The sequence below is a fragment of the Cinclus cinclus genome, unplaced genomic scaffold, assembly GCF_963662255.1.
Source record: "Cinclus cinclus unplaced genomic scaffold, bCinCin1.1 SCAFFOLD_139, whole genome shotgun sequence".
Classification (NCBI taxonomy): domain Eukaryota; kingdom Metazoa; phylum Chordata; class Aves; order Passeriformes; family Cinclidae; genus Cinclus; species Cinclus cinclus.
In genome coordinates, this window is record NW_026912231.1 from 185,245 (window position 1) to 197,110 (window position 11,866).

The 11,866-nt window shown below is 54.5% G+C and overlaps 1 protein-coding gene across 1 annotated transcript; it reads left to right on the forward strand.

Annotated features, from left to right (window-relative positions):
• The first annotated feature begins 1,668 nt into the window (after nucleotides 1-1,668).
• Nucleotides 1,669-11,048, forward strand: LOC134057633 (serine/threonine-protein kinase PAK 3-like). The gene is made up of 11 exons (XM_062514607.1): nucleotides 1,669-1,818; nucleotides 2,324-2,424; nucleotides 4,727-5,190; nucleotides 5,378-5,441; nucleotides 6,184-6,232; nucleotides 7,292-7,401; nucleotides 8,145-8,262; nucleotides 8,658-8,757; nucleotides 9,176-9,372; nucleotides 10,271-10,408; nucleotides 10,881-11,048. The coding sequence occupies exons 1-11, from the start codon at nucleotides 1,669-1,671 to the stop codon at nucleotides 10,968-10,970; spliced, it is 1,581 nt and encodes a 526-aa protein (XP_062370591.1). The 3' UTR covers nucleotides 10,971-11,048.
• Nucleotides 11,049-11,866: the final 818 nt, after the last annotated feature.

The following is an 11,866-nucleotide window of genomic DNA, read 5'->3' on the forward strand; positions in this document are numbered from 1 at the left end:
CAGCCGGGACGGAACGTGGCAGGGGGAACCACCGGGCAGCCGGTGCCGAGGGAACACGAGCGACACCGGGGGCGCCTTCGCAAGCACTTAACGCGAAAGGTAAAATACCGTGGAACACAAAAGCAACAGGGCAACACGAGGATGTGTCCCGTTGTTGTGGGGTGACGCTGGTGCGATGCCAGCGTTTTAAAGGAGAAACAAGAAGTCCCAAGATATTCAGCAAAATTTAAGTTGCTTTATTTGATGCAGACGGAGCAAGCAGTGCTGGGGAACGTGAGGGGTCACCGCCCACTCCACGCTCCACCGAACCTTGGTTTGCAGCCTCTTCTTACAGTATGGCCTCTCGTTGTAATCAGTAATTTTTGGGTTTTTCCTGTCATAACTTTGCCAGGTAAGCAGTGGTGGTTGAATAAATCTCTGTAAATTCTTTGGTCTCACAGATAACCATCTGGTCTTGGTAAATAAAAACAGGCAAAAATCAGAAAGTCTGGTCTTTTGTAGATGGGCAGCATTGATAAAACAATTGGAAATTGAGAAAGAGGGGCAGGGTCTGGGAGGGACTATGGGGACAGTGGGATGCACGGAGGAGACACTGGGAGGGACTGGGATGGACTGGGAGAGCCACAGGAGACACTGGGGGAGCGGCAGGAAGCCCTGGGGATGGGCACAAGGACTGCTGAGGGCTCTGGGGTGATTCCCAGGGAGGTTTTGAGGGGCTCCAGGGTCATTCCCAGGGAAGGGCCTGTCAGGACATGCTCTGCTGCACGCTCACCTCTCTGCTCCATGAGGAACGGGCCGGACAATTCGTAGTGCTGGCACCGAGTGCTCCCCAGAGCCCACATGTACTCCAGCCATTCCAGGTTGCTGATCAAGCACTTCACATTCATCTCCCCATAGGGGGTGTCCACCCTTCTCCCTCTTTTCTTCCTTCTTTCTCATCGTCCCCCTCCATTATCGTCAGCTGCTCCCCAGTTCGCTCTTGGTGTCCCATTCCCTCTTTTTGCCCTTTCGTCCCCTTTTTCCCACAAGCCCCCCATTCCCAGCCCCCTACCGCTCAGTTTTAGAGACCCACTCTCCCCTTCTGCCCACTTCCCCACCCGGTAGACTCCTCCCTCATCCTCAATCCCCTCCCACGCTTCCTCTGGAGGTCCCGCTCCTCCCACCACCCAGGTTAGAGGTCTCATCACCCCCTTTTTCCCCTGTTTACCCATCGTGTCCCACCTCCCCCGCTCACCCGACAGCTCCGCAGGCGGGGCTGGCTCCCAGCACCACCAGCACGGCCCCAGCTGCCGCCACACGCCCCAGGGCCCGCGCCGGGCAGGTGCCGCCAGCCCCAAAGCAGCCGCGCTGCACTGGGAGCACCAGACCGGAGCAGGCTCGGGCCATGAGCGCCGCGCGCTCTGATTGGCTGAGAGCACTTTGGGCACCTGTTCTTCTGAGGCTGCCCCTGGCAACTGATGAGTCATCAACTATTCGCACTCTGATTGGCTGCAGTGCGCTCCAGCTGCTTTCTGATTGCAGTCCGGGGGGGGGGGGGGGGGGGAGGAGGGGAGGTTCTTTCCGGAGGGGGAACCTTGGCATGCTGGGCAGGTGGGAGCTCAGGTGCGCCCAGAAATGTGTCCCCAGGTAAGCGAGATCTCAGGGGTGCCCATGGCGAGGGCTAGCCCGATGCCAGGCTCCCACCAAAGCCACTCTGTCCCTGCCCCCAGCAGCCGCCAGGACAGAAAATGGAACCAAAGGTTCCTGGCTGGGGATAAGGACCAGAAGAGATCCCTCAGCAAACTCCGGCACAGGCACAACAGACCCAGACTGGGCGCAGTGAGTGAATTTATTACCAACCAACTCACAGCACCACAAGGAGAAGGGAAAGAAATCTCTCCAACACCTTCCCCCGACCCAACAGGGATCACCAGGACCACGGATCACCAGGGCTCTGCCCAACGGGGGTCGGTGGGGATCATCCAGCACCGATCCTCCCATGGGGGATGGAGCTGCAGCAGAGCACAAAGCTCGCCCCGCACTCGGGGAAGTCGCAGGGCTTCCCTTGGTGGTGCCTCTGCTGGTGTCAGTAAAAGTGAGAGCTCCAGGTCCCTTCGTGTCTCTATCACTCCATCGGGCCTCTCCTTGGAGTAGATGTGCTGATGAGGGGCGAGCTCAGAATTCCACCTGAAGGTCTTCCCACGTTCCAGGCCATTCCCCAGTGTGGATCTTGTGGTCCTTGGTGAGGTTGGAGCTTCAACTGAAACTCTTCCCACATTTCCCATACCCACAGAGCCATTCCCCAGTGTGGATGTTCTGGTGTTCCCTCAGGTGGGAGCTGTAGCAGAAGCTCTTCTCACATTCCAAGCACTTGTGGGGCTTTTCTTCTTCCTCCATCCAGCCGTGGCTTGGGAATGACAAATCCTGGTTTGAGGGGAAAAACAAGTTGGGGGCTCCTCGGGCTGGGGGCCCCTCCTGCCCAAATCCATCTCTAGAATGTAGGAGGTGTCTTGCATCCATTAAATTCTCCAAAATATCAAGATTCAACCCAAAAAAACCCTCCAAGGTGTTCCCTATCTCTGATTTCTCCACTTTGGGGTCCCAGAGGTTTCCCTTCCTTTGGATGATGGGAGTCCAATGGCTCCAGGGGTTCCCCCTTCTCCAGGGTCCTGCTTAGGGATGATCCAAGGGCTTTTGGGGGGTCCATGGGGTCCCTTCTTCACTGATGCCTCACTTTGAGATCCCTGCGATCCCAGAGGTCCCTCCCCCCCATTCCAGGCTGCCAGGGACCCCCCAGCTCCGGGATCACCCCTCTCTGTTCTCCCTACTCTAGAGGTCGCAGGGGTTCCCAGGACCAATACTGGACCCCCTGCCAATACTGGACAATGGCCACGTGGACCCCCAAATATCCCCCCAAGAGGCTCATCTTTGGCGTCCTGCAAGATCCAAACACACACACACAGGAAAAAACCTCCCAGGGATACCAGATGATATTTGGGGTTCAATTCCGCAATATGCGAGCTCCAAACACACCCCAATTAAAAAAAAAAACCGTCCCAGGGACCCGCCGATAGGATTGGGATGAGCTTTCCCTCCCTGCTGACCTGCAGGATGCGGTGGGGCTGATGGTCCCGGGGGCTGCGGCCACAGGGAGCACTGGAACCTCCTGTTTCTCCTTCTCTGTCTCCTCCTGCTCCTCCCCTTACTGCTCCTCCTTTTCCTATCTCCCTTCTCCTGCTCCTCCTCCTTCCTAATCCCACCTCCTCCCCAGTTTCTGCATTCTGTATATTTAGAGTGGAGAACCTTGCTTGTTTTTAGAACTAGAACAAAGATCCCAGATGGAACAAGCCTTGCTGGTTTTAGTCAGAAGCATCAGTGACTAAAGGTCATGTTTCCTTTGGTTTTGTCCCGTCCTTGCTCCTCCTCAGCGTTCAGACTGGATTATGGGTGTCCTTGTTTGCTGCATTTGCAGAGTTCCTCTTGGATCCTTTGGGCAGTAGGCTGTGCCCTGGGAGGATTCTTTGTGCTCCTTTGTGACATAGGAGAACCTTCCAAGTGGTTTTTGCGTGAGCTGCTGCTGTGATGTCACAGGAACGTTGCCACATCCCAGTGGTGTTCCCATTGCTGTGGGACAGAGGCCTCAGTGCCCGGAGCAGCGCTGGGTGCCTGCTGATTGCCGGAGGATCCTCCTGCCCGAGGCATTCTCAGCCCAGCCCCTGACGTGTGTCCTTCTGTGCTTGCAGGGCTACAGTCTGCAGACGTGTGCAGCACAGCCACAATGATCCAGCCAGTGGTTGCTGCAGTTTGCACTCTGTACTCTGTGGCTTATTCAGGATATTTTTTAACCCACTTGGCAAGTAAGTTGACCTTTTCCCTGGCTGCAGCATCTGTGGCGTTGGGCTTGCTGTGTGCTTTCTGTTCTTCCTCTGGACCCCAGTTGCCTTTGTAACCAAATTGCCATGAAGACACCATTAGATTGGCAGAGCTCCTGGCAGCAGCTGCAGCTGAAGAAGGGGGTGTCTACAGCCAGCGAGGCGTTTGCAATGAGGCCCGCACGGGTTCTGTTCCCTCAAGCAGGGCGTCTGTGGCAGTGGAGCCTAGAACTCCCTCCATTTGCTGGTCCAGCCAAGAACCGACACAGCCCAGTATTTTGTGCTGCTCTTTTGCTTGCTCTGTGAAGGGACTGTGGCTCCTGGAGGGATGCTGTGAAAGCAAAATGCTCTCTTGGGGTTGCCTTGCTCTGTGGCACTTCCCACCACAGGCAGTTTTTTTTCCTACCAGCATCTGGTTCATGTTCCCTCTCCCACTGCAGGGCACCTCATGCGTGGATCCCAAGCAGCTCCTCCTTCGGTGAGTGGGAAGAAACCTTTGGTGTTCAGAATTGTGCAGCAAGTTGTGAGCTCTGTGTGTGGCAGCTGAGTGCCATGCTGGGAGGCTGAAGGAAAGCTCCTGTCAGGGTCTTTGCAGCAGCAACAGCAAAGGGATCCCTGGCAGTTTTCTCCTTTTCTGCTGAAGAGTTTTAGAAGAGCTGCAGGCCTGGTTTTGCAGGTAGAAGACTGGCCTTAGCCACGGTGAAATATCAAATTCCCAACAATAAGTGGCAATGTCAACTTTAGCCCATTGTTAGTTTGGACAACTCTGAACTTTGTTTCTGCATAGCGCAGCTGGATGAGTAGCTGAGGATAAATAAGGTGATAACTGAGATAGAACTTCCTGTCCCTCACACTACTGCCTGTCCACAGGGCAGAAAAGCTGCATCAGCGCCTCCTCTGGCTCCCTCTGCTTCCAGAGAGGAAGAAGACAGCAGTGAGCTTCCTGCTGTTCTGGGGGATGAGGGAGAACACCCCGTGGTTTGGGAATACAACGGTGAGGCTCCCGCTGTGTGGGACAAGGACAGCGGACATCTCCCGGCGTGCGACGAGGATGGTGGATGTCCCCTGGAATGGGATGAGGATAGAAAAGCTCCCACAGCGTGGGATGATGGCCAACCTGCAGCATTTTGGGAAGAGGATGGAGAACCTGCAGCTCTTTGGGAAGAGGACGGAGAACCTGCCTCTGCTTGGGAAGAGGACACCGAACCTCCCTCTGCTGTGGGATCCTGGGATGAACATTCTGACAGCAGCACAGCCTCGCAGCCAGAGGGGAGAGGGGAGTGGTGCCTGATGCAGCTGAGTACGTCTGTTCTGTTCCTGTGTGCCAGAGCAGGGTGCTGTGCGTGTGTCTCTGCATGAGCTGCACCTCGTGCTGCTCTGCAGCTGAATGTCACGGAGTCATTTACTGTCCTTCCCCAGCTGAGACCAAGGGGCTCATGGCCCCAGGGAGTGGGGCTGCATTCTGGCTCTGCTGCAGGGCAGGGTCTCCATCTGGGAGGGAGCATCTTCCGTGTGGTTTCTTTCAGGGAACATGGTGAGCGTGGGGGAGCCTGCTGAGAAATACCTGGAACTGGGGCAGATTGGCCAAGGGTAAGTGCATGGCAGTTACTTATGCACAAGCAGGGCCAGGTATTTGGCTGGTGCAGGATCAAGTGAGAAGTCAGGAGAGACCTTCAAACACTGGGGTATGATCCTGCTGTCTCTCAGTCCTAATCCAAATTGGTAACTGTGGTCAGAAGGCACTGTCAAAGGCCTCTGAGGCTGGCAGTGTCCTGCCTGCAGCAAGGAGCAGGACCTGGAAAATCTTCAGTGTCTGGAATTTGATTGCCTTAAAGAGCAACTCACGTGGTGACCTGGTCACCAGTCAGACTCTTAGAAAGCAGTTCTCAAGAAAAACTAGGAAGTGCTTTTCCCAGCACAGGTAGTAAACCCCATACATTCAGTAACAGACACAGAGCTGCTGCACTCGAGAGGAAAATGCATCACCTGCCTGATGGCAGGGCCCCTGTGGATCCTGCAAGTCTTAGGCAGGAAATGCAAAAGAATGTAATGCATTATTTTCCAGGTTTTTAGACACCCACCCCCCACCTCAGGTTTTGAACTAAAAGAATTCAGTGTAGACACTTGGGATTTGCTCCATCCCTTTTCCTTCATGTTGGCCTCAGTTTTCTCTTGCACAGCTTGCATGGCAGCTGCTGCTCTGGTGTTTGAAGGGTCGATGCACCCAGGTGTTTTGTGAATGCTGCAGGCAGCAGAGATCTCCTGTGTGGGCTGGCTTTCACTCCCAGGGCCTAAAGCACTGCTTCTTTCTTCTCTGCTGTTTTGTCTCCAGGGCTTTCGGAACTGTTTATAAAGGACTCGACAGGGCCACTGGAGGAGAGGTCAGTGCCAACATGTCCAGCACGTCTGGCAGCTCTCAAGGGCTCTCCCCTCTGCTCGGAGCTATGGCTGGAGCTTTGGGGGCCCAGCAGAGCTTTCCTGCTCAGGCTGCTCCTCTGAAGGCAGAGCAGTGTCAGCCTTCAGAACACAGCTGGGGCAGACTTGGTCCTTCTGAAGTGCCCAAAGGAATGCAAGGAGGGCAGTGGTGTCTGTCAGAGCAGGACACGCTGGCTTGGTCTTCAAGTCTAAAACCGTGAATGCGTCAACTGGTGGAGACTGAGGCCCAATTTCTCTGCATCCCAGCCTTGGACAGGAATGCTATTTAGCAGTTTTTCCATCCTGCTTTTCATCTTCAAAGGATACCTCATGGCCTAATTAGGGAGAGATCCTGCTTGGGCTCAGTTTGGGGTTCTAGTCCTACTTCTGCTGCTCACAGAGAGAGAGGGAGAGGGAGAGGAAATGAGAAGATGAATGCCCAGAGCAAAGCTCTCTCCTAAACCCTGCAGTTGTGTTTGGGTCTGGTGTCAGTGACAGCCTGTGACAGGATTCATGTGAGCAATGGATGTGCGTGTTTGCTTTCTTGTGCAACCCCAAACAGAGCAGTGGCATTTGAAATCATGACCAAATCCCATAGAATTGCTAAAGGGTTCTGGGCTGTTTTGCTCTGTTTCACAGGACCAGAATGACCTCCTGCTTGCAAAATGTGTTTAATAATAATAATGATGTTGATGATCGTCATCATCATCTTCAGAGTGGTGGTAAACTAAGGCCATTTGAGAAGACTGTAGGTGCAGAAAATGTTGTTAGAGCTTTGAGGCTGACAGCTGAGGGACCATTTCTGCAGAGCTTACAAGGCCAAATGTCTCTGGCCACGTGTCCTGTAAGCAGCCCACAGTGAGCAGAGAAATGGGCTGTGGGAACGGCACTTGCTGAGCTCTGGTGTCCCATCCCGAGGCAGTTTGGCACAGCCTGGCTCCGCTGCTCCAGAAATATTTGCTCCATGTTTGCTGTGGTCTCCTGCCGCAGACCCCTCCAGTTAAAGGTCTGCAATGTTGCTTCAGGTGGCCATAAAGAAAATGAGTCTCGGAGAGCAGAACAGGGAACGAGCTGTGAATGAGATCCTGGTCCTGCAAGGCAAGAAGAACCCCAACATTGTCAACTCTTTGGACAGGTGAGTGCTTCAGGTCTTATGCCATGCAAGGACCCTGCGTTCATCTTTCATCTGTAGTCTGTAGCCTGTTCTGAAAAAGCCTGACCCAGCCATATCTTCCCAAAACAATAGCCTGGCAGTTCACTCCCTCCATGCTTTTGTTTGTTTTTTTCTTCAAGGTGACCCCCTTTGCTGTGTCTTATGACAAGTGCTGATAAACCATGGCAGAAATTATTTCCCTTGGCTTCTTCTTTCCAACTCGTTTCCATTGCTGCAGATGCCAGGAAGCCCAGGTTTCCAGAAGTGCCTCATTTGCCCATTTTTCAATGGCCTTGCCAGTTTGTGAAGGCACTTTGTGCAAGGTTTTCCAAACAGTTGATAACTTTTGTCCCAAGTGCTGTACAGCCTCCTTGCCTGGATAACTCTGGAAGTTGTGTTGCCTTGTTCTGGAGGGAATGGTGGAACTGATGAGTTCAGACACTGAACCAGCTGGGGGCAAGTCTTGTGGTTCCACATTGATCTGGGCTGTTGCTAAACTGCATTTTTCACTTGCTTGCCATCTAAGGCATCTCCTTTCTCACAGGTGTCTCCTTCTCCTTCAGACTGTGTAGATTCCAAGGCCTGTGCAGGCTGGCAGGAATGTCTCTCTATCTGATTCTACTCTCATTGACAAGTGACCTGGAAAAACAACTCCACTTGAGGCTTTTCCATGGGGGAGTTGAGCAGAGCACATTCACCTCCATGCCGCTGTTTTCCTCTCCCAGCTTCCTTGTTGATGAAGATCTCTGGCTGGTGATGGAACACATGGATGGAGGAACTTTGCAGGACATTGTCACACAGACACGCATGGCTGAAGGAGAGATGGCAGCTGTCAGTCGGGAGGTGAGGGATCCTGCTTGTGCTTCCCGTGGATTGGACACCATGGTCCTTCCAAACAGGGTGTGAGAACAGGAGTGGCTCCATGCTCAGGGCTTTGTTTCCGTGTTGCTTTTATGAACTGGAGAAGAAAGAGCCTCTGAAGTGAACGACCTGCCAGTCTCACTACACTTCTACTCTGTTCTTGTCCCCTTTCCTGCTGTTGTGGTACTCTCTCTGTCTTTTATTTTAGTTGATTTGCTGTTCTCAGCTTTGCCTTGAACCATTTGCCTGGAGCTTGTCTGCACTGTCTCCTGGCCTGTCGCAGCAAAGTTGCTGCCGGGAGAATTCCAAACTGCCCTTTCTTGTGTGATGTATTCTGGCCATTGATTTTTACCCTTGTGTTTCTTGTTCTCTCTCAGTGTCTGCAGGGCCTGGATTTCCTCCATTCCAACCGGGTGATCCACAGAGATCTGAAGAGCTCCAACATCCTTCTGGGAATGGACGGCTCTGTCAAACTGGGTGGGTGCTCCTGGCCAGGCACGGTGCTCCCAGGGTGTGAGTCTGAGGCTGTTTCCCAGTGACAACCAGAGCCCCACAAGTGCTGCTGGTGGCACTGCCCGGCTGCTGCTGCCAGCTGAGAGCAACTGCCCCGCACAGAGAGCTCAGGAGAGGAGCAGGGTGTCAGGAGTGGCTTTGCTCTAGGTGTGGCCCTTCCAGAGGGACGGGAGTTGGAATCTAAACTTCAAGGGAAGCAGTAAAAGCCACTGCATGAAAGCTGAGGGTTTCTTTAAGGGTCCAGTTCCATCATTCCTTGGCCACAGCCCTGAGGACTTTTCCAGCTGACTTCAGTACTGCATTCTCAGACTGAGAGTGGGGAATCTTTGTGCTTGGTTTCCTCATTCCAGATGTCTTTGACAGCGTTTGTTTCTGTCCTCAGCTGATTTTGGCCTCTGCGCTCAGCTCGGCCCTGAGCAGGACCAGTGCAGCTCCATGGTGGGCACTGCTCACTGGATGGCCCCAGAAGTTGTGACCAGTTCTCCTTATGGCCCCAAGGTGGACATCTGGTCTTTTGGTATTGTGACCATCGAGATGGTGGAAGGAGAACCTCCTTACTTCAAGCAAACAGGGGCTATGGTAAGAGGCAAATTCTCCAGTGTTTGCAGAGGCCTGTGAGCACAGGCTGGCCCTGCACTGGGAGGAGCAGCTGGAGGTTTCTGCACATTGGGAAGGGAACTCCCAGAGGACTCGAGCCTGAGCACAGATGAACATTCGGCAGTCTCCAGCAACAATTTGCTTTGGGTTTTAAGTTGTTGCAGCTCTTCCGTCTGTGAGGATGACCTGAAAACGCAAAGCCAGTGTATCAGCTCTAATGTTATCTTGCAAAAAACCCCCAAACCAACGCCAAAATCCACCCCCAAACCCTACAAGTTTTCTGAAGGACTTTCTAAAAGAGCCAGATCAACTCCGCCCTGATTTTTCTCACTGGGAAACTTGTCTAAAACATGAAGAGCATTGCTTACCACACCCCTAGTCCAAGATATTTCCTTCCTGGTCCGAGCTGCTTTCTCTGTCATCAAGCCGGAGCTTTCAGCAACCCAAACCTCCTGTTCCTTGCCTGGCAGTTTCCGGGATGGGGCATCAGGAATGCATTTACTTCAGGGTCAGTGGCACTGCAGACATGTGTTTGATGTAAGAATCCTTTGATATAACACATGCCGGCCACACTGGCTCTTGGAAATGGCCCGTAAAGCTGGTATTTGGAGAAGCAAAAATGTGCTATTTCTGATGCAGGTTCCTACTAATAACGTCAGCCAACGAAAGTGGCTCTCAGGGCAAGATCATTTGGATGTTGCAATGGCTGCGGCTGCACCAGGGTTTGGGGGTTTTGGCTGGCATAGAAAAATGAGCCGTGAGCAGTGCCTCTGCCAGGGAGGAAACTGCCCCCGGAGCTGGGGCTGAGGAGCCAGGGTCGATGTGAGCACTCGTGGGTGTGAAGGAAGCCGGCAGAGCCCTGGGTTTGCTTTTCCTGCAGGCTCGCGCTCTGATCCGGCAGAACGGGACCCCGCAGCTGCAGGAGCCCAGGCGCCTGTCGGCTCTGCTGCGGGACTTCCTCGAGTGCAGCCTGGAGCCGGACGAGGAGCGGCGCTTCTCTGCCCAGGAGCTGCTGCAGGTGAATGCGAAGCGGCTGCAGGGGAAACAGCAGCGCAAGGGAGGGAGGCAGGGAGGGAGGGAGGCAGGGAGGGAGGGAGGGAGGGGTTTTCTTGGGGGGCCCCCCCTCCGCCAATCTCCAGTCTCGCTGCTTTTCACGAGCAAAGCAAGCAGAACCCTCGCCTGCTCTGGGCTGGCAGGGTCCTTTCGAGGTCATCTGCGCCTGCTAACCCACAGAGCAGGGACATCTTCAAGTGGCTCAGGTGGCTCAGAGCCCTGTCTGACCTGAGTTTGGATGCTTCCAGGGAGGAGGCACCTCCCACATCTCCGGGCACCCTCTGTCAGTGTTTCCCCAGTCTCCTGATAAAAGAATTCTTCCTTCGACCCAATCTGAGCCTGCTTCCCTCTCTTGAGTTTCAAACCATTCCCCTTCGTCCAGGAACTTGACTCTAGAAAGTAATGGTTCATTTCTTTCTTTTTTATCCTTTGGACAGCACCCATTTTTATCATCAGCCAAGCCTCTCTCCAGCCTGACCCCTCTGATCACTGCAGCAAAGCAACGGCGGGTGCAGCAGAGGAGATGAAACATCTGAGAACAGCTTTTTGTGACAGTAGTTAGGTCTAGTTAGGTAGGGTAGTTAGGACTGCTAGTTAGTTAGGGTCGTTAGGAGAGCCTGTTTGTTATGGCAGATTTTGGAATAAAAAGTCTCTTAAAACCTCAACACCCTTGTGCTCCTTCCTTCTCCCCCTGTGACTCAGCTGCCCCGAGCAATGCGAGGAAACAGGGTCAGGGACTTGTAGATAAGAGATGATCACTTCCAGAAAATGGCACTAATTGACGTGGACTGTTGTTCAGCGGCGGCCGGAGCTCGGTGAGGCGGCCCCAGCGCAGGGTCCCGGGGACAGGGCAGCCACCTGTGTCCTGCCCACAGGAACCGGGACGAGCCGGCGCTGCTCCGGCACCGGCTCCGGCCGAGCTCCCAGCGGGAAGGAGACCGCGGGCAGCCGCTCCCGCAGCGCCCCCAGCCCAGGGGCAACACGGGCCGGGCACGGGACAACGAACCCGACAGAGCCCCCCGCCGCCCCCTCCGCCCGCAGCGAGCCCCGAGCCCCCGCAGAACCGAGCGCGGCTCCCACCTGCGCTGGGGCCGCCTCCGAGCTCCGCCGCCGCCGCTCCCGGGCCCGCACACACGCTCCGGCAATGGCGCCTTAGCTCCGCCAGGGGCGCTCTGGGGGCGGCACCGGGGCCGGGCTTCTCCCCGCTCTGCCCAATCAGCGCGGCAGAACGAGGAGTGACGGCACAATCGGCCAATCGTAGCGAGGGGCGGGGCAGAAACTACCCCTGCTCTCCCGGGTATTGCACAAGCCCAACAAAAATATTTACAAAAGGTTCTACATATTCAAACATTTTAGCACAGTTTCTCCCCCTCCCACCTTTTTCAGGCATGTGTAGTTGACCCAGTCCTGATGATTTGTTACT

What these genes read in the sequence shown, in the direction of transcription:
- LOC134057633 (XM_062514607.1), top strand. Translation starts at nt 1,669, where the DNA reads ATGCCAGGCTCCCACCAAAGCCACTCTGTCCCTGCCCCCAGCAGCCGC. An exon ending in CTGGGGCAGATTGGCCAAGG is followed by an intron (nt 5,442 to 6,183) that starts GTAAGTGCATGG and finishes TTTTGTCTCCAG; the next exon opens with GGCTTTCGGAACTGTTTATA. An exon ending in ATTGTCAACTCTTTGGACAG is followed by an intron (nt 7,402 to 8,144) that starts GTGAGTGCTTCA and finishes TTCCTCTCCCAG; the next exon opens with CTTCCTTGTTGATGAAGATC.